The sequence below is a fragment of the Dipodomys merriami genome, unplaced genomic scaffold, assembly GCF_024711535.1.
Source record: "Dipodomys merriami isolate MVZ:Mamm:240054 unplaced genomic scaffold, mDipMer1.0.p SCAF_84, whole genome shotgun sequence".
Lineage (NCBI taxonomy): Eukaryota > Metazoa > Chordata > Mammalia > Rodentia > Heteromyidae > Dipodomys > Dipodomys merriami.
In genome coordinates this window covers 3,041,940-3,064,439 of record NW_027206446.1, presented here as the reverse complement: position 1 = coordinate 3,064,439, position 22,500 = coordinate 3,041,940, and the positions used below count along the sequence as shown (strand labels likewise).

Genomic DNA, 22,500 nt, shown 5'->3' with positions numbered 1-22,500 from the left:
AGTTCCACACTGGGTAAGAAAAACCGTACAATGCACGCACGCGTATAAAACACCTACGACAGACACACCTGTACAAATCTGATGGCTGTAGGTGACTCACGCCCGTCATCCCAGCCACTCAGGAGACTGAGATCTGAGGATCACGGTTCGAAGCCAGCCTGGGCAGGAAAGTCCTTGAGACTCTTATTTCCAATTAATCACAGAAAAAGCCAGAAGTGGTGCTGTGGCTCAAGTGGTAGAGCACTGGACAGTGCCCAGGCCCTGAGTTCAAGTCCCAGGACCTGAAAGAAAAAAATATCCAATTACCACCTTTGCTACTAGGCACATAGGACTGTTTATGTCCCTTCTCTCCTTGATATTTATGTGCGCATTTATGAAGTTGTTTTTGATAAGGGGTTATATAAAGGATTTCAACGGAATGGTGTCCGTTTATGAGAATAATAGCGATCTACGCAGCTTTATAAATTTTTTAAAATTGTCTTCAAGTTGTGGCACAAAGGGTTTGCACTGCTTTTGGGGGATAATTAAAGATAAGCGTCTCAAGGATTTTCCTATTCAGGCTGGCTTTGAACCTCGATCCTCAGCTGTCAGCCTCTTGACGAGCCGGGATTATAGGGGTGAGCCACAGCTCTGGTATTTGTGTGGTGAGCCTGTAAGCTACTTGTGTTAAGGAGTTACACCGTCAGAATCTCCCCCCTGCCTTGGCGTTTAGTGGATCTGTGTGTGCATGTGTGCAAATGCGTGTGTTCACCGTTTAGAGCTGCCTTCCACATGTGAGAGAAAATGTGTGTCCTTTAGCTCTCTGAGTGTGGATGACTTCTCATCATTGTTGTTGTTGTTTTTTTTAAGTCCATCAAAATGTATGAAATCTGTGCCCATAAAAATAGAGCACATGGTCTTTTGCAGTCAGATGACAGCTCGCTTTATAATGATAATTTTTCACACTCATTGTGAGCGGAATGTCTGGCCACTGGCAGATGATAATTCTTTTTATTTTTGCATTGTCTTAAGGAGACATATTTTTCTCCACGTTGTAAAAGCATTTTTTCCTCCACTGCAAAAAAAAAAAAACTGGTTTATAAAACATTTGTTACTACTTTTGTTTTTCCTTATTGTCATGAAAGAAATATTTTCGGGTCACCGTAGGTCAGCCACACATTTTAGAAGAATTTCCACGGCTCATTAAGTTATTCTGGGGTACGTCTCACTTACAAAATGCAGTTTTGCCGAAGATAAATATTTTCTAATTTGCTGGCAGGGAAAAACATACTCGTGGATCTCTCTCTGTGGGATTTGTGATATTCTTGTTCATCACAGCACCAAAGTTACACTCTGGCCGGGCACTGGTGGCTCACACCTGTCATCCCAGCGGCTCAGGAGGCTGAGATCTGAGGATCGAGGTTCAAAGCCAGCCTGGGGCAGGAAAGTCTGTGAGACTCTGATCTCCAGTGAATCACCAGAAAACCGGAAGCTAAGGGATTGTGCTGAGGTCCTGAGTTCAAGTCCTGGTAATCACACACACACACACATATACACACACACACACACACACACACACACACACGCGTACGTATACTCTTGAGGGAGGGACTGCAAGTTTTAACTACAGGCTGGAGTTGAAAGTCGTTTTCTGCTACTTTAGATGATCAGTTAATCACCTGTTAACAAACACGTTGCAAGCAGGAACTTTCTGCTTTTCTGAAGAAGATTGTCCCTATCAGAAAAAGGAAATCTCTTCCTTTTGATACTAAATGAATGAATGAATGAATGAATGATAATTACTGAGAAGTAGTCACCTTGCACAGTGATCTAGGTCTTCAATTTTTTTCCCACCAATTTTCTCTTGATTATTGTTTACCGGGGTTTGGACTGCGGAGTTACCTTGCACTTATTTAGCTTCGTTGTGAGTGGGTACACTACCGCATGAGCCACACCTCCTGTTTGGGTTTTTGCTGATCAGTGGACGATGGAGTTTGGTGGACAATTTTCTTCTTCCCCTGCACTGTTTTCCAACCTTGATTCTCCGGCTCTCAGCCACCTGAGTAGCTAGGGTGACCAGTGTGCATCTCCAGCCCTGAGCCCTCCTGAGAATGGTTTGAACGTCGCATGATACACGTGTATGTGTGAAATGGGTAGAATCCCAAATAACCCGTGGCCTGGTGCAGGTGGCAGAGCACCAACCAAGCAGGGACGAGGCCTCCACATTGCCAAGTTAAAATAAAACACCTTAAATAATAGGATGAAAATATTTACAAATGAGGAGACTTACTTCACAGGAGAAAGGATTTCAGAGAAGGCTAAGGAATGATTGCATTGCTAACAAAGGTGGGATCAGTCACAAGTGAACGATCACCAACCTAAGGCTGCTGACGGTTTACAAATTAAAATGCCAATGCAAATGAAAGGAAAAAGTGGATGCTAACTAGAACCTTTACATCTAATCGAGAAGGTGGATGGAATTGAGCTATATCTCATTCATGTATATTATTTATATGCTTGTTTATTAAGTGTATGCTTTTTGTACATGATTTATATATAAGATAGTCTATAAATATATATATATATAAAAATATGTTATACATATATTAAATATATTATGTATTATATATTTATGTAAATATATTATATTATGTATTATTTGTGAAATAGATATTCTATAACTAATATATTTATATAAATGATTTATTTTATACATTTTAATATAAATGATGTATTTATAGAAATCATATATGGATAAATATATCATTTATATGTCTATAATATATAATTGTATATAATATACTATATTATATATGTAATATATATGCATCATGTAATAGATATAATATATATGTTATGAATAATATATAACAGTTCCTGTTATATAGTAACAGGTACTAGCACCTTAATTTGGAAGATAGCAGTATGTAAGAATCAAAGGAATTGAGGAATAGGATTCTAATAGAAACGAGAATCAATGGAAACAGGAAGTCAAGCCCCAAGTACGGTCTAACAAGCAGAGAGGAATAAGGAATGGAAATCTGGATCCGGGCAATTGCGGGCTGGACACAGAACATTTGTCTCACTCTTCAGGAAGTGGTGTTTTTCCTTCTTGGATAAGAGCCTTAAATATTTTCAAGGCATTCTGCGCGAAATTAAAGCGATTGAGTTTTTGTATTTCTCTGAGATGACTTCTGTCGAACCACAGCTGGGCAAAGATCGACCCAAACTTCCTGTGTATTTATCTTTTCCCTTTCATCGACTGTTTTGGAACATGCCAAGTGGATCCTCTGACAGTTATGTTCAGGAGGAGGAAAGGAATATTACTTGGGGAAGAACATGCTGCTCCAGGCAGGTATCTGAAAGTTGCATTCGTCCAGCTGTTGAGATTCCGCTGGTCAAGACCTGTCCACGTGACTCTGCCCAGCTGTGGGAGAAGCTTCCAGAACCAACCGGAAGGAACTCACTTAGGAAGAAGGCAAATATTTACCTGAAGGCATTCATTTTTTATCTCATTTGTCTTGGGCAGAATGTGATGTCCGGGGAACTCACAGCTGCAGAGGGAGCATCACTGGATGATCTGGGTCACACCCTGGGTCACCCAGCCAGGAAAACAGCTTTTCTCAATCATTTTGAGGGCCTGCGAAATGATGTGGGATGTGGTAGGAAATGAAACAAGGTGGAATCTGAAGAGGACAGGATGGAGCTCTGAGTTTGCGTATACACGAACCAAGGGAGCGTGCAATAATCTAATCCATTCATCCACGCATCTGTGTGTGTGTGTGTGTGTGTGTGTGTGTGTGTGTGTGTGTGTGTGTGTGTGTGTGTGTGTAGCCTGAGGCTTGAACTTAGGGCCTGGGCGCTGTCCCTGAGCTTTTCTGTTCAAGACTTAGTGCTCTATCACTTGAGCCACAGCGCCCCTTCCCAGATTTCCGGTGAGTAATCAGAGATCAGAGTCTCACAGGCTTTTCTGCTCAGGCTGGCTTTGAACTGCCATCCTCAGCTCTCAGCCACCTGAGTAGCTGGGATGCCAGGCGGGAGCCACGGGTGCCTGGCAGGCTTAATTTTACGGATGCATTTCATTTTTGCAATATGTGTGATTTAATATTGAGATCTGAAAAGCACGAGAAGTTTGAGGGAAGTTGCTTAGTGCTTGGGTTCATCACGATAGTATATGTCGGTTTATTCAAAGGAGACCCTGCACGCAGAGTCATAGAACTAACTTAAAAAGCAATCTCCTGCTGACATGGACGGCTGGCGGCCTGTTTGGGGTCAGGCAAGTTTGCAATGTCATGGTAAGGCTGAGTGACATGAGACGGGGCACAGGAAGGCTGCCAGGGCTCCTGCCCTTGCATTGGCTTAGGACCAGACTTGACCGATTGCTTCTTCTAGACTCTACCTCTTGAGATAGCTTGGGCTAGCTTCTTCTAGACTCTACCTCTTGAGATAGCTTGGGCGTATACACAAGAGATTGAGGACTGCCTTTGTAGCTTAAGAATGCTTTATTTCTTTCATATATGTAATATTAAATATTAACTAATTAAATATTAATTAATATGTAATATTAAAGGAGGAAGTATTTAAGCCGGGTGAAGAAAATCACCACGAGATTGTACACCATGAGCAATGGTTGGTAGAAGTAGGATTGAGTCTTTTTCCTTTTCTTTCTTTCCTTTCCTTATTTTCCATTTCCTTTTCCTTTTTCCCTCTGCTTTCCCTCATTCCTTCCTTCTTTCCTATCTTCCTTTTTCTTTCTCACTTCTTCCTTTCTTTTCTGTCTTTTCCTTCCTTCTTCCTTCCTTCCTTCCCTCCTTCCTTCCTTCCATCCTTCCTTCCTTCCTTCCTTCCTTCCTTCCTTCCTTCCTTCCTTCCTTCTTCCCTCCCTCCCTCCTTCCCTCCTTCATTCCTTTCTTCCTTCCTTCTTCCTTCTTCCTTCCTTCCTTCCTTGCATGCTTGCTTTCTCTTCCTTTTTTCCTTCCTTCCTTATTTCTTTTTCTCTCTTCTTTCTTTTGTTATCTCTTGGGCTTGAACCCAGGGCCTCACCTCTCACTTGACGTCACTGAGCAAGGCTGGTGCTCTACTCCTTGAACCTTATCCTTAATGCTGGCTTTTTTTGTGGTTAATTAAAGAATCTCGTAGACTCTTATTAGCCCTGTCTGGCTTTGAACCTCAATCCTCAGAGCTCAGCCTCCTGAACAGCTGAGATTATAGATGTGAATTTAAGAGTACTTCTTTTAAAATGCATATATTAAAGTGTTGCATTACCTTAGAATAGCAGAGGAGTTAGAACTGGAGGTATGTGAGGAAACCCACGATTAGTACTTCATTGGAAATCATTTGTATAGTTAGATTGTACACACTTTCCCCTTCCCTTTCCTCCCTCTCCCTCTCCTTTCTCCTCCCTCTATTTCCCTCCTTCCCCTCTCCTTCCCATTCTGTTATTTCCTTTTTTTAATTGCCAAACCCAAGCTGACATTAATGACATGACAGAGAGGCATGGCATTTAAGAACAAATGAAGACTTGGGAAGACTTGGCAAGTCTTAAGTTCTGACTGTATGATTACATGTCAAGTGCATCTTAAAACTACTTTATTCCATTTTTCCTCCTGGGTAAACTGCAAATAAACACGGAGGACAACACACCATGCAAATACTACAATCCCGAAGCCGTTTAAAGGCCAGCAGGCAAGCTAGACTTGAAAACATAAAGAAGTGCTAGGGATGGAGTCACTTTCTCAATAGACGAAGTTTCAGCTCAATCCACACCAAGAGAAAGACACCTGAAGCCTCAATGAGCGAAGTAACATAACCTCAAAAACCTGTAAGGAAGAGATCAAGCAGAATCGTAGTCATCGTGAGATGAACTCAATTCTCTTCGTAGTTGAAGAAATAAAATGGACAGAAACATCTGGAACTTTAGTCGAAAGGGGAGAGGGGAGAGCTGGGTACCAGTGGTTCACACCTGTCATCCTAGCTACTCAGGAGCTGAAGATCCTGGTTCAAAGCCAGCCCAGGCAAGAAAATCCAGGAGACTCTTATCTCCAGGGAACCAGCAAAAAGCCAGAAGTGGAGCTGTGGCTCAAGGCTAGCCCTGAGCAAAACAAAAGGCTCGGAGACAACATCTAGGCACTGAGATCCCCAGTAGACACATGTGTGTGCATACATGTGTACACACGCACACTCACACACACAAAGCTAGTGGAGCGATGGCTTAATTGGTAAGGAACCAGCCTTGAGCCAAAAAAAAAAGCCACATGAGAACATGGAACTCTTGAGTTCAAGAAGACTTAAGCACCAGATTATATACTAGATGGAACACAATCCACACAGAGAACCTTCCAGAACCTTCCAGAAGGTTCGGCCTATGAGACGCTGCACGTCTGGATGGTGAATCTGAGCCCGGAAAGAGGTCAACCGAGACCGCTATCTACTTCGAATTGGTAGCGATTCCTTTTTTGGATGGTTTTGCTGATCTCTCTCAGTTCATCTTCCTTTCATGCAAGAAAAAACAGATGTCAATGGCATGGAGTCATTTGCTTTGAACCCTGCGCTGAGTAATGATTTGTGATTCTAATCGGTTGTGGATTTTTGTACCTTTTTGTCGGGGAGGGGACACCTCTCTGTTTCGCTTGCAAATCGGTGAGGGCCTCGCTTTAACTGTTTATCCAGTCCTGTGACTTATTTTTTCATTCACCCGCAGACACCCTCATCTGGAAAGGAAAACGCTTTATTGCCTGGAGAAAGGCAGAATAATCCCATTACACTGTACATTATCCAGCGAGTTGGGTATAATTAACGATCACCCTGCCATGGGACGGTCTCTGAGGCATTTATCCGGGCAGGGCTCAGCGGCCTTTGACAGGAAGCCACTCTGTTGACAGAACTGTCACAGAAATGGTGCCACATTCTGAAGAGCCCTGTGTAGCACTCGGTCCCCTTCTAATGTGGGTGGTTTAAACCACCACGGGACCTCACCAAAACCCTCAATACGACTGAAGTTGATTTAAAACACAAACAACATTCTGTGCCCTGTTGACAAAAATGTGACTGATCTGAACTCCTAGGGATGGGCCCGAGAGTCTGGAAGACTCTGAGCAAAGCCAGGGGCTCCCAGACATCATCCTGCACTCAGGATCCTTACTTATTTTAAAGACAAGGAATAAAGAAGGCATTTGTCTGTTCAGGGGTACGAGGACAGGTTTCTGGGGCTGTAACGCCGGGGAAGTGACTTCCTGTTCAAAGTTACCCAGTGAATCTAGAAGCATCTGATGGCATTGATTCTGAACAGTGTAGACCTTACCTACGGATCGTGCACTGCGTAACTATGATTACAGTACAATAGTACTGTTATCGACATAATAATATTGTTATGTCCATCGTGTGCATCCTATGTAAGAACTCAGGGTGTGATCCCATGTTTCTGCATTTCTGAATAGAATAAAGTATCTTTTTATATTTTAATTTGCTTTTTTTGTTTGTTTGTTTGCCAGTCCTGGGGTTTGAACTCAGGGCCTGGGCGCTGTCCCTCAGCTCTTCAGCTCAAGGCTGGCGCTCTACCTGGGCGCTGTCCCTCAGCTCTTCAGCTCAAGGCTGGTGCTCTACCTCTTGAGCCACAGCGCCACTTCTGGCTTTTTCTGTGTCTGTGGTGCTGAGGAATCAAACCCAGGGCTTCGTGCGTGCTAGGCGAGCACTCTACCACTGAGCCACCTGCCCAGCCTCTATTTCCTATTCTACTCTCTATTTCTGTATATTCTGTTTCTCTATTTTCTATTTCTGTCCCTCATTTAGCACTTTTATAAAGCACTGTGCGTTATCTGACAGGCTCTGAGAAGAATCTTTTCTTCTGCTGTGTCCTCGTGGTAGGTTAACAAGCGAACACGACCTTATCAGCACACCATCACACAAAACACGTGGAAGGCAGATGTAAATCTGATGCCGCTGTAGACTTGTGATTTGTTTTTCCCCGCAGCACAAGACAGTTTGTTTAACTGCATGATTATTTTTGATTGTCTTTAGGCTTTTATACACATATGTTCAATACGTTCATCTGACATTATCAGCCTTATTGTCTAGTGTTCATTTGTGTGTGTGTGTATGTGTGTGTGTAATTTGTATATATGAATATATTTATATCTAAATAAATATCTAAATATATTAAATTGATATATACATATACAAAACATATAGAGGTATGTAAAATAGGTATATATAGATTTTATATATAAATATATTTATATCTGAAATCAATCATGCTATATAATGTATATTGTATATTATATTATATATACTATATTGTATATATTATATTGTATATTATGTTGTATATTATATAATATATAATGATATAATATATAATACAATCATATTATATAATGTATAATCATATTTCATATATGTTTGTGTATGCATATATATACATATATATACATATACAAACACATATCATCATCATCATTTTGGCATCTCTGAAAAGCTGTGGAAGGTTTCATCTTTTCATAAAAGTCAGATGACAAAATGAGTCCTAGTGATTGGATTGTAGCTGCTTCAATATTGTTCACTAGTTCAGCCGCTACTTGGAACTATGAGGAATTTTCCTTCAGATAAAATAATATATTAGCTATTGAGCAGAAGTTGTTTAAGATACAACCCGCAAGCCATAAATTTCTTATTTGCAGTCACGCTTCCGTTAGAAAAGTGAGCAACAGAGATACCATTCTAACAGTAAGGAAAACATTGAATAATACTTCTGCAAAATTAGAATGTATATCTTTTTTTCTTTTATGATGCTGTATTGGTATTTGAACTCAAGGCCTGGGTGCTGTCCCTGAGCTTTTCTTACTCAAGACTGGCGCTCTACCACTTGAGCCACACCCCTACCTTTGGCTTTTTGTTGCTTAATGCAAGATAAGAGTCGCACAGACTTTCCTGCCCGGGCTGGTTTCAAACCATCATCTTCAAATCGCCACCTCCTGAGTAGGTAAGGTGAGAGATAGGAGCCACGGCCACCTAGCCAAAAGAAAGATTTTGAGGTGTGGAGCTGTGGCTCAATGGGTAGAGTGCCAGCCTTGAATGAAAAACATAAGGGAATTTCCAGGCCCTGAGTTCAAGTCCCAGTACAGCATGCACCACGTGCACACATACACACACACACACACACACACACACACACACACACACACATACACACACTAGTTTTGATAACATCAATCATTTGTCCAAGATGAACAAATGGACGAAAAACTGAGCAGTAGATTGAAAGAAATAGACAAATTGGAAGAGTTTTTATGAAAGCTGGTCAACCATTGGCAAATTTCCAATGTGTTCACAGACAATGACAATATGATTTAAACTGCTTACAAATGAAGGGGAATCGCATCAATGTTTTCATTAATAAAAGGAGGAAGTGAAATCGGGAGTCAACATACATCGACGTCTTAGAAGTAATCAAGTAATGCAGATGAAGTATGAGATCATAGTTCATTTAGCAAATTAGCAGATGGAAAATGTCACAATAAATGATGCGGAAAAATCGAGAGAAATGGGGGACTGTCACTTGCCACATCTGGAATCATAGAAGCATCTGTACCACAGTGGACATAGTTTACTGGAAAGTGTGTGTGTATGTGTGTGTGTGTGTGTGTGTGTGTGTGTGTGTGTGTGTGTGTTGTATCTTGGCACTATATGATATTTTTGTGTGCATGTATGTGTACCAGTCCTATGATTTGAACTCAGGGCCAAAGCCGACTTGCTCAAGGCTGGCGCTCTACCACTTGAGCCACAGTGCCACTTCCAGTTTTTTCATGGTTAGTTGGAGATAAGAATCTCATAAATCCTGGTACTGGGGGCTCATGCTTGCCAACCTAGCTACTCAGGAGTCTGAGCTCTGAGGATCACGGTTCAAAACCAGCCCAGGCAGGAAAATCCATGAGCTTCTTATCTCCAATGAACCACCAGAAAACCAGAAGTGGAGCTGTGGCTCAAAGTAGTAGAGCACCAGCCTTAAGTGAAAGAGCTCAGGGACAGTGCCCAGGCCCTGAGTTCAAGGCACATGGCTTACCAATAACAAAAAACAAATACCTCTAGTAGATTTTCTTTCCTGGTCTGGCTTTGGACAACAATCCTCAAGTGTGAGCCAGCATACACATCTTGGCTTGGATCTTTGCCTTTACATATTCCTTTTGTATAGATGGTTCATAACACCTTTAAACACATCCCATGTTCCTAAAAGGCTAAATTCAACATTAAATAAATACCTAAGAAATACACACGTGTGTGCAGGCTAGACAACATTAATGTATGGGGATGTAACTATGTGGTTGAGAAGTTTCATTTAATAGTCGTATTTCAAGCTGGGCCCCAGTGGCTCACGCCTGTCATCCCAGCTACTCGGGAGGCTTGAGATCTGAGGATCACGGTTCAAAGCCAGCCTGAGCAAGAAAGTCTGTGAGACTCTTTTCTCCAGTTAATGAAGTGAAGGTATGGCTCAAGTGGAAGGCTAATAGTCTTTTTTAAAGATGCTTTATGTAAAAAGCACACACAAAGCAAAACTTTCCCCTTGTTTCCCTAAGATCTTATTGTATGGATTATGAAAAATCTAATCGATACGCAATAACCCTAAAGTATTTAAGGGTTGGCCCAGCCTCTCTATCAGATTACCCTTTCCAGATGATGGCAGGGGTGGATTTTCTCTTTTTGTTTTTTAATGGTGGCTGTTCATTAATTAACAAGCCAGCCTGGGGTCCCTTGGATTTGGAAGCTTTGCTTGCCTGTCGCCCGTGCCATCGATCCGACTTGCACTTAATCCATTTCATTGATTGAGTTCCATTTAGCACTTGGTTGTATGTTAATTGTATGGTTCACAAAAATTCTGCCCACAGTGGGCCAGAGAAGCGTCCTCTGAGTTTCCAGCCAGAATTTCCTCTGTTCCCGTGTGCCTCCGGATTGCGCGAACTCGGGTCAGACTAGGGAGACAGTAAATACTCAACGCACGATGACTAGCAGCTCTATTTGTGTGTGTGTGTGTGTGTGTGTGTGTGTGTGTGTGTGTGTGTGTGTGTGTGTGTGATTTCCTGTATGTTTATTAGAGCTCACCATTTATAACCAATAGAAACAGTGCACAACACAACATTTGTAATTCTGTCTGTCTGTCTGTCTGTCTGTCTGTCTCTCTCTCTCTCTTACACAGGGTCCCACGCTGATTATAGTGTCTACCAAGTTCCTAAGATATCCAGTACTTTGTTTTCTTGTTTTGAGACACAGTCTTGCTCTGATAGCCTCCAACTTGCCAACCTCCCGCTACTGCCTCCCAAGTGCCCAGATTACAGGTGTGCACCACCATGCCTGGCTTTTAACACTTTTTTATTTTGTCAGTCGTGGGGCTTGAACTCAGGGCCTGGGCGCTGTCCCTGAGCTCTTTCACTCAAGATTTAGAGCTCTACCACTTTAAGCCACAGCTCCACTTCTGGTTTTCTGGTGGTTCATTCGAGATAAGCATCTCACGGACTTTCCTGCCCGGGCTGGCTTTGAACCGTGATCCTCAGATCTCAGCCTCCTGAGTCGCTGGGGTGACAGGCGTGAGCCACAGGTGTCTGGCACAACACTTTTTATTTTATATCAATTTTGTATTTTCATTCCATGTTTTTATAATGAACATTACAAAGACACAGACACATTCTAGAAGAGTCTTTGGCGGCGGGACACGCAGGCTCAGTTGTGCTCTGGCTGATCAATCTTGGACAACTTCTGAAAGTACTTTCTACTCAGCTTTTCCCATCTCTAAAATTGAGATAATAGCCCCTATTTCGTAGAAATCTGAGCAGTAAATGAATTAATGTATATAAAGTACACAGAACACATACCCAGCCTTTAATAAATGTTATTATTGCAAAATGGCACTCACTTCCTAGCTGAAAAAAAAAATTCTTAGAGCTAAAGTAATATGGGAAATAGCCCTAACGATGCACAGTAATCAGATTTACTCTAGTTTATTTTTCCACAACTCTCTACAGACCTTAATTTTTTGTAAGGAAAAAAAAATTATGATTTTTCTTTGTAGTAGATCAGCTACGACAGCTCTACTATGCGAGTTCTTCTCACAAATAGCTATTGCTTTTTAAGATACAGTGGTTTTATATATATTTTATTTATGTTTAAAATGACTCAGTTTTGTTCTCCAAATGTGCCTGATTGGCTTCTAATTGGCTTCTAATAATAATATGACAGCTTAGGTAGTATCTAATTTTCCAAGTGATATCTTATTTATTATATGAACATATTTATAATACACTATATATGACATATATCCATATGCAATATATAATAATATATAACCTTACGTATAAATGTAGTTATTATATAAATATAATAATTCATTTTTCTTCTGGCTTTTGTGCCAAGGCTGAGGCTTGAAATCAGGACATATTTCTCTTGCTTGGCTTTCTCCCTTAAGGCTGGTACTCTAACCACTTAAGCTATGACTCTATTAACAGCTTTTACTGGTTAGTTGGGACTAAGAGTCTTATGGACTTTCTCATCTTGTCTGACTTTGAACCAGGATCCTCTGTGATCAGATAATTAAATAACTAAAATTACTAGTATGAGCCACTAGTCCTGGGCTATTGTAATTTTTATTTGCAGATAGGAATCAAGTCTATCCATTTACTAAGTGAGACTAGCGATATTCAGAGGGCACTTAGAGACCCTAGGACAAATGGCAAGTATAGCTTGAATTCGCAGTATATAGCGGTTTGAAAATAAAGTCAAATAAAATATTCAGAGTCAGTACTGGCATATTTAAAAGTACTGAGGGTTGGGGCTGGGCAGGTGGCTCCGTGGCAGAGTGCTCGCCTAGCCTGCAGGACCCAGGTTTGATTCCCTGAGTACCACACACATAGAAAAAAGCCAGAAGTGGCGCTGTGGCTCAAGTGGTAGAGCGCTCGCCTTGAGCAAAAAGAAGCTCAGGGACAGCGCCCAGGCCCAGAGTTCAAGCCCCAGGACTGGCAAAATTTAAAAAGTACTGGGGGGTTGATGTTTATGTCAAAGATTAGGAAATGGATTAAGTAAAAATTGTTTTATTTATTATCTATTATATGCATATATTATATACTTATATGTATATATTGTGTATAATGACATATACTATGTAAATATAATGTGTATTATAAATTATAATACAGAATAGAGTATAATTATATGCATATTATATATTGTATATACATGTAAAGTATAATACAATTATAGATGCATATGTTCATATTATATATTATATATGTATGTATAATACATAGTACCTATAGTGTATATAATAATATAATTGTATAATATATAATATATATCATAATATATATTATATATAAAAATTATATGTCATATATATTACATATGTAAATTATAATATGTAATATAATATATAATATAATTGTATAATATGTATAATAACTAGTATGTAATATATGACAGCATATAATTATATATGCATACTCTATTATATAGAATTGTATAACATTTATAATATATACTATATATTATATAATTTATATACCCATTGTTTATGTAAAAAAATATAATTAGCATAGAGAGATGTTTCTGAAAAATTTGGCTTCTGCAAAGTGTAAAGCCTAAGATGAAATGAGAAAAATGATGAAAAATTCAGGGAGGCTAATTTAGGAAATTTCGTTTTTTCCCAAGGCCTTTCTGGGACTTTTTCGAATGAACTTAAACACTCCTTGTCTACAGCAGAGAAACCTTCACAGCGCCGTCCCATGTGAAGGGTAGATGGCTAGGGTGGAGCACCCCTAAACCAAAGCACACCCCAAGCCTTGCAAGCTCCGCCCACCTATTCACACTGGCAAAGGGCCAACCCTGAATCCCCAGTCCTATTTTTTGTTCTTTTTTTTGGGGTCCGGTCGTGGGGCCTGAACTCTGGGCCTGGGCACTGTCCCTCAGCTCTTCAGCTCAAGGCTAGCACTCTACCACTTGAGCCACAGCGCCACTTCTGGCTTTTTTCTTTTTGCTTATGTGGGGCTGAGGAATCGAACCCAGGGCCTCATGCATGCAAGGCAAGCGCTCTACCACTGAGCCACCTTCCCAGCCCCCCCAGTCCTATTTTGGGTGCCTCCTCCGCCCCTCCCCTTCCTTTCCCCTCCCCCTCTTCCTCTTCCTCTTCCTCTTCCTCTTCCTCTTCTCCTTCTTCTTCTCCTTCTTCTTCTCCTTCTTCTTCTCCTTCTTCTTCTTCTTCTTCTTCTTCTTCTTCTTCTTCTTCTTCTTCTTCTTCTTCTTCTTCTTCTTCTTCTTCTTCTTCCTCTTCTTCTTCCTCTTCTTCTTCCTCTTCTTCTTCCTCTTCTTCTTCCTCTTCTTCTTCCTCTTCTTCTTCCTCTTCTTCTTCCTCTTCTTCTTCCTCTTCTTCTTCTTCTTCTTCTTCTTCTTCTTCTTCTTCTCCTTCTTCTTCTCCTTCTCCTTCCTCTTCCTCTTCCTCTTCTTCTTCTTCCTCCTCCTCCTCCTCTTTCTTTCTTCTTCTCCTTTTCCTCCTCCTCCTCCCATTCCTGCTTCTTCTTCTTCTCTTTCTTCTTCTTCCTCTTCCTCCTCTTCTTTTTCTTCCTCCTCCTCCTCCTTTTTCCTCTTCTTCCTTTTCTCCTCCTCCTCCTTTTCCTCTTCTTTCCTCCTCCTCCTCCTTCTTCTTCCTCTTCTTCCCCTTCTTCTTCCCCTACTTCTTCTTCTTCTTCTTCTTCTTCTTCTTCTTCTTCTTCTTCTTCTTCTTCTTCTTCTTCTTCTTCTTCTTCTTCTTCTTCTTCTTCTTCTTCCTCTTCTTCTTCTTCCTCCTCCTCCTCCTCCTCTTCTCTCCTCCTCCTTCTTCTTCTCCTCCTCCTCTCCCCCTTGTCCTGCTCCTCCTTCTTCTGCTTCTGCTTCTTTCTTCTTCTCCTTTTCCTCCTCCTCTCCCCCTTGTCCTGCTCCTCCTTCTTCTGCTTCTGCTTCTTTCTTCTTCTCCTTTTCCTCCTCCTCCTCCCACTCCTGCTTCTTCTTCTCTTTCTTCTTCTTCCTCTTCTTCTTTTTCTTCCTCCTCCTCCTCATCCTCTCCCGCTTGTCCTCCTCCTCTTTTTCCTTCTCCTTTTCCCCTGCCTCTTCTTGTTCTACCTTTCCTCCTCCTTTTCCCTTGTCTCCTTATTCCTCTTCTTGTTTTTCTTCCTGTGTATTTGAAATGTTGGGTACCTGATGAAGAATCCCCACCATCTCTCTTATTTCTGCAGGAATCAGGGAGTGCCTTTGGGAAGGACCACAGGGGTCAAAGCAGACACATATCTGAACACTGGACAGACAGTGAATCAAAGCCCAAGTCAAAAGCTTAACCATAACACGAAGGTGACATTCCCCCCCAGCCACCTCTGCCCAGCACCCGGCCCAGGCCCAGGCTCCGGGTTTGAGGTGATGCAGACAGCGGGGTCTGTGTCTGGATGGCTTCCTGCTTGAAGGTGGTTTGACATTGGCGTGGTGCTGGGTTCTCAGAGAGAAGGGCTGTCTTCAGGAACTTTCTGGAAGGATGGGGCCTACAGAAAAGGCCTTAGGTTCCTGGGATTTGTCTTTTCTTTTCTTAGCGCTTTAGTGCTGGTCTTCAGGCCTGAGCTGGTGGCCTGGCTGCTGTCTCTGAGCTCTCTCACTCAAGGCTGGCAGGTGCATCGAGCCAGCCACGGCTCCACTTCCAGTTCTCTGTGAGTGTGGTTGGTTGTTTGGGTCGAGGTCTTGAACCGTGGTCCGCAGAGCCCCGCATCTCGGGGAGCTAAAGTTACAGACATGCGCCACCAGGGCTGAACTTAGAAATAGGGTTCTGTTTGGGGGGATTGCTTTGTGTTGTTTGTTGGGGGGTAGATTTGTCTTCTTTAAGGTGACCGGGACCCGTCTGCCTCCTCTTTCTGGCCCAAGATGTAAATGCCCACTCTGCGTCAAAACTCAAGAGGCCCACAGGTCTTAGCAGTGAGCCAAGTAAACCTTCCTACTTCATAAAGCTAGCTGTCTCCAGTCTCTCATCCTAGTCTGGTGACACTGACTGACAGAACGTCGTTTAAGACCCTCCTCTTAAGTTGTGTTCATCTATTACGGCAATATAGTCTCCGTCTTTGGTATTTTCTCCAGTGTCTCACTCTGCTATGAATTTCTGTACGGAAGAAACATCACTGTCTGTGGACTTGGATTTTGGTCCTGTGCTGACTGTGCTATAAAAAGAAAAGAAAAAGCGGGGCCCTAGTGGCTCCAGCCTATCATCTTACCTACTCAGGAGTTCTTTTCATTTTTGAGTCATGGGGCTTGAACTCAGGGCCTGGGCGCTGTCCCTCAGCTCTTCAGCTCAAGGCTGGCGCTCTACCACTGGAGCCACAGCGCCACATCCAGTTTTCTGGTGGTTCACTGGAGATCAGAGTCTCACGGACTTTCCTGTCCAGGCTGGCTTTGAACTGGGATCCTCAGATCTCAGCCTCCTGAGTAGCTGGGATGACCGATGTGAGCCCTATCTTTTATAGAAATAATTACAGACTATCTTCTAGACTTCAGTAGTCAAAGACTTTGAATAAACCCACCAGAAATAGCACTACGTGTTCTAATTTGACACTACACTGTCTCTCCAACTTCCTGGCAAATTGTATTGAATCTGGAATATTGCAAAACAGTTCAGAATATTTAAAAATTGTGTCTAGATGAAATCTATAATCCATTTTGGCAAATATTGGATAGCAGTATGAAGAATATGTTTTGTGAATACATTTTTTTTTTGGGGGTCTGGTCGTGGGGCCTGAACTCTGGGCCTGGGCACTGTCCCTCAGCTCTTCAGCTCAAGGCTAGCGCTCTACCACTTGAGCCACAGCACCACTTCCAGCTTTTTTCTTTTTGCTTATGTGGTGCTGAGGAATCGAACCCAGGGCCTCAGGCATGCAAGGCAAGTGCTTTACCACTGAGCCACCTTCCCAGCCCGTGAATACATTTTTATCTTATGGGCCAAATAGACACTTTTGATGACACCTAAACAATGAAACTCAGCTGAGTCTAATGATGGCCACTACTTACATATCACAAACTCTCAGTCAGCAAGTATTCTAAGCTCTTTATTTGAGCTCACTAATTTGATTTTCTTAAAAACAAAGATTGCCAGTTGCCGGTGGCTCATACTTAGAATCTTAGCTACTCAGGGGGCTGAGATTTGGGGATTGAAGTCTAAAGCCAGAGACCAGGAAAGTCCGTGAGACTCTTACTGCCAATAAACCACCAAAAAATCAGAAGTGGAGCTATGGCTCAAGTGGTAGACCACTAGCCTTGAGCCAAAATAGCTTAGGGACAGCACCAGGTCCCCTGTGTAAGCCTCACGACTGGCACAAAAAAGAAAGAAAAAAAGGAAAAGAAAGATAGAAAGAAAGAAAGAAAGAAAGAAGAGAGAGAGGAAGGAAGGAAGGAGAGAGATAAAGAAAGAAAGAGGGAGAGAGGAGAGAACATGAAGGAAGGAAGAAAGGAAGGAAGGAAGGAAGGAAGAAGGAAGAGAAAGAAAGGAAGGAAGGAAGAAGTGAATACACAAATGATTTGATAGTTCTCCATTCTTTTATAGATCCACAAGGATTAATAGATGGTATCTTTACCCTATCTAGTCCTAAGTTTTTTCTAGATAAAGTTTCACATGTATCTTCTGTATGGATACCCATAGTTAATTTACAGAGGAAAAGTTACCCTTAGGCCTTTTTGAAAGGATCTATCTACCACACCTGGAATAATAGAACGATGGGTGTTACCTGCCTCACCTCTATGAAGATTTGAACAGGAATTAAATGATTAGTCTTTGTCTTTCTTTCATGCTGATCCTTGGATTTGAACTCATAGCCCAGGCACTGGTTCTGAGCTTCTTTGTTCAAGGCTAGCGCTCTACCACCTGAACCATAGTCCTATTTCCAGCTTTTTGGTGATTCACTGGAGATATGTGTCTCAACTCCTTCCCTGCCGGGGCTGGCTTTGAACTGCTAGACTCTCATCTCAGTCTCCTGAGTATCTGGGATCATAGGTGTCACCCACCAGCACCCAGCCCATTATTACCATTCAAGTTTTCTGTCTGAAGTTCTTGGTAGCAATGTGTTTCCTCTCTCTCTCTCTCTCTCTCTCTCTCTCTCTCTCTCTCTCTCTCTCTCTCTCTCTCTCTCTCTCTCTCTCCCTCTCTCTCACCTTTGTGCTTCTTTTCTTTTTATCTTTTCCTTCTTGGCCTTTCTTTTCCTTATTTCAACGCACCCCTCTTGTTTTCTAGTTGGAGTACATCATTTTCTGCTATTGTGCTTTCAAAGCAGGAGAAGAAGGGGGGGGGGGAAAGACAGAAAAAGTGGCTTCAGGGGCTTTGCGGTGAATACAAATGCAACGCTCCCATGTCCATTGTGTGTTCTCATTTGTTTTCGCTGTATCGATTTATCAGCAGAGGGAAATTACTTGTGGGAAGAGAGGATCCCAGTCACAATGACATTTATTTCATAGTACAAGGAGGCTCTCCAGCGCGTCTCCGTGTAACCCAGATATTGGAGCTGTAAAAAGGGCTTGTAACAAGGTTTAGTGCTGTGATTAGATCGTGTTGAGCACCTTGCTTCCTAACAACCAGCACTCAGCAAGAGCGCCAGCCTCCGCTCACCAGCCCTTCTTTGCTTCTTTCTTTCTTTCTTTCTTTTTTTATATTTTTAAACATAGATAGCAAAATCCATCCACTCCATCTCTGCTGAGTGGTTCCTATTCCAAAATCCTCTTTAGGATTTGTATTCTATTACTTGTAATAGAATACAAGTAAAATGCCAGGAAACACTTGCTTATTCATCCCCTCAATATGTGTGTGTGTGTGTGTGTGTGTATGTGTGTGTGTGTGTGTGTGTGTGTGTGTGTGTGTATATGTGATATTTAGGTGAGGGACTTTCATTCTTTGTTTCTTTTTGTCAGCCATGGGGCTTGAACTCAGGACCTGGGCGCCGTCCCTGAGCTTTTTGTGCTCCAGGCTGGTGCTCTACCACTTGAGCCACAGCTCCACTTCTGATTTTCTGGTGGTTCACTGGAGATCAGAGTCTCATGGACTTTCCCGCCCAGGCTAGCTTTGAACCGTGATTCTCAGATCTCAGCCTCCTGAGTAGCTGGGATGACAGGCGGGAGCCACCAGCCCCTGATTCATTCTTTATTTTGGAGCAAGCATTCCGTTTGAATTCACAAAAGCCAGCGATTTTGAGTTACATATGCTGTGAAACCAAACACCTTGGCTAGAGAACAGGACAGGGTGGGGAATTGTAACTCTACAGTGGTTTGGGCTTACCTATTTGGTGTAAAATTTCTTGCTATTGTCTGTCTAATCCTAGCAATTAGGAACTTAACTTGTTTCCTCTCTGATCATCCTAATTTTTTTTTTTTTTTTTAGGCCTGATCCATTTAGGTTTGCAAATGCCAGGATCTCTTTAGTAGCCAGGACGACATGAGCCTATTTGCTAAGAAAGCCAGGTACGGGTGGCTCATGCCTGTAATCCCATCTGCTCAGGAGGCTGAGGTCTGAGGGTCCCGTGAAGCCAGCCTGGGCAGGAAAGTTCATGAGACTCTTTATCTCCAATGAGCCACCAAAAAGCCAGAAGTGGAGCTGTGACTCAAGTGGTACATCACCAGCCTTGAGTTTAAAAACCTAAGGTACAGCACCCACATCCTAAATTCATGCCCCAGTATCAACACACACACACACACACACACACACACACACACACACACACACACACACACACACACAATAGATAGATAGATAACAATAAGAATAGAATATCTTTCTCCTCCCCATCTTCCTTCACTCTCGAGATTTGTTTATTTCCTAATAATGTTGGCCATCTCAAAAAGAGGATTAAGAGCTGTAGAATTCACAATGTTCTAAATTTGAGTTGGCAACACTTATAGAAATCTATACATTTTGGTTTTTTTTTTAATGGTTGTTGTTTGTGTTTGGTTTTTAGACGGATGATCTAACCCTGCCCTATACTGTATGTACTAGGAAACATTCTACCACTACAGCCCAGCCCAGTCCAGCTCTAGCTCTATCTCTCCCTCCCTCTCCCTCTCTCCCCTCCCTCCCGCTCTCTTTCTCTCTCTCTCTGTCTCTCTCATATCTGTGTGTCTCTAGCTTTCTCTGTTTCTTCAGTTCTTTTAAGTAACTAACTGTTGTGATACTGCAGTACATAGAACTTTAAGGGAACATAGTCTGATGTTTGAAGACTTAATCACAATTAGTTTAGCAAAAGTATGAACAGAGAAATAAGAGCTGTTAATTTCACTAATACTTGGAATATAAAATCATAGACGACAGGCAGAGAGCTAGGAAGTATGCAATCTGTGGAATTCAAAGACATCATCTCAACAGAAGTGATCAGATCATATATACCTTTCTCTTACCCATGGTAAGAATCATGGCTGACAGCTCTGAGCAAAATACTACTACAAAGAGGAAAACATCATAAGATTACTTTAATCCTACTTTGTATGCAACATAGGAGCATTCGGGACCCAAGGAGATCTGTCTTAGGCTTTGATTCCATGGCGAATGAACTACCATGTGGAAAAGTGATTGAATGGTGCTCACACTTGTAGTCCTAGCTACACAGGAGGCTGAGGTCTGAGGATCGTGATCCAAAGCCCGCCTGGGGAGATCACTCTCTGAGATTCTTTGCTTCAATTAGCTACCAGAAAGCCAGAAATGGAGGCGGCCTGGTTCAAGTGGTAGATCAGCGGTCTTGCATGAGAAAGCCAAGAAACAGTGCCCATGCCCTGAGTTCAAGCACCAACACTGAAAACAAAAGAAGAGGAAGGGTATCTCCAATTGTAATAGACCGAGAGGAAAGGGACAAAAGGGTGCTTCGCCCAGGTTTTCTGGACCTGGCGTATAATATTCCCTTAACCCCGGGCCTCGCTGGAATAAAGATCCTCAAAGGAGAAAGAGAAATGTGAAGAAGTGATCTTGGTGAGCCTCATGGCTTGCTTTGTGGGGAAGATGAAGAACTCTCTGTTTTCCAATTTTCTGTGACTTGTTTTGGTGACAGAATAGAAGGATGAGAGGCAGGCCCGGGAGAATCCCAGAGCTTCAGATTCAATTCTGAAATAAGTCAAAGCCCCAAGCATTGGAATGTTGAGTGTGTGTGTGTATGCACACACACACGTGTGCATGGGTGAGTACCAGTGCTGGGACTTGAACTCAGGGTCTGGGTACTAACCACCTTAAGTCTCTCTGTTCAAGGCTACCACTTGAGCTACACTTCCCCCTCTGGCTTTGTGTTGGTTCATTGGAGATCAGAGTCTCACAGACTTTCCCACATGGGCTGGTTTGAACCACGATCCTCAGATCTCAGCCTCCTGAGAAGCTGGGATGCCAGGCGGGAGCCACCAGTGCCCGACTTGTGTATCAATTGTTGATCCCTCACACAATGAAGGAATTTCCCTTTACTCTATGTTTTCTCTCTGACCTGTATATTACCTGTTCCGGTGGTTGTAGAATGAACCCAGTTAAAATCCCTAATACCAGCTTTCTACATGTAGTGAGGTAGGTTGCTTCCATAGAAGTAGAGGGTGTAGTTATCTGAATCTTGCTACGAGTTAAGTTTTGGTGTAGGTTCACCGCTCTCTCACCCAGCCTGTTGTTGCTTTGTCAACACGGAGTGATTTCTTTCTGGAATATTCTAATACAGAATAAGCTGGCAGGGCAGGAGATTTAATGCCACACGTGGGTTTTTCATAAGCATATTCAGATAGGAAGAGTAGCTAGAAGAAGATGACAGGAATGGACAGAGCGAAGTGACCTGGATTCTGATTTTTCTTTTTTGTTCGTTCTCATTCTTTATGGCAGAGGGGTAAGATAGACAGTAGACAAAAGCTAGATCTGTTAAGTGACTTTCCATTAGAATTATTGGGAAAGCCCCAGGGGGAAAAATAGGGCATTTAAATTAAACCTTTGCCTCTATTCGGTGAATAAGACAAGCCTATATAGATACCTTTAAAACTCATTCTTAATGAACTTACTTTGTCCCTTTGAAGGGCCTGGCAGTTTAAATTAGTAGGCATAGTATTTTCAAAAACGGAAATAGAAATCGAGGGGTGTGTGTGTGTGTGTGTGTGTGTGTGTGTGTTTTAAACTCATTGTCCATGTTACCTTCGTGGAGGGTTTTCATTTCCAAAGTATTTCACAACTTCAAAGACCTACACAGGTGCTTGTAGATTTTTCCCTCCTCTTCTTCTTTTTTTAAATACAAACCTACAATGGTGGAATCTTTCAACCCGCTTGTCCGAGTCTCTGTTCTATGGACAACTGCAGAGTCATTTTTTTCCCACTCCTGCTGTTATTAATGGAAAAAAACCAACCTTTTGACATGTTTAGGCCGGGTCTCAAAAGACTAGCTCCCACGGGGGTTATTAATAAAGGTTAGAATTCACTAGCTGTGAGTGATTTGTGGCCTGGCTGAAATTCTTTCTCATGGACATGTGTGAAATAGGTAGGTATAAATAGTGCAATGGGTT

At 42.2% G+C, this 22,500-nt stretch overlaps 1 protein-coding gene across 4 annotated transcripts in view; it reads left to right on the top strand.

Moving 5' to 3' along the window:
* The window catches only part of Sox5 (SRY-box transcription factor 5), an 857,426-nt gene that overhangs the window by 208,301 nt on the left and 626,625 nt on the right, over positions 1–22,500 (top strand). For all 4 annotated transcript variants that reach the window (XM_070011779.1, XM_070011777.1, XM_070011776.1 and 1 more), the window contains one exon: positions 1–13. This exon is cut by the window's left edge and continues 73 nt beyond it. In XM_070011779.1, the coding sequence (XP_069867880.1) occupies positions 1–13 (13 nt within the window). The remainder of the gene's footprint in view (positions 14–22,500) is intronic.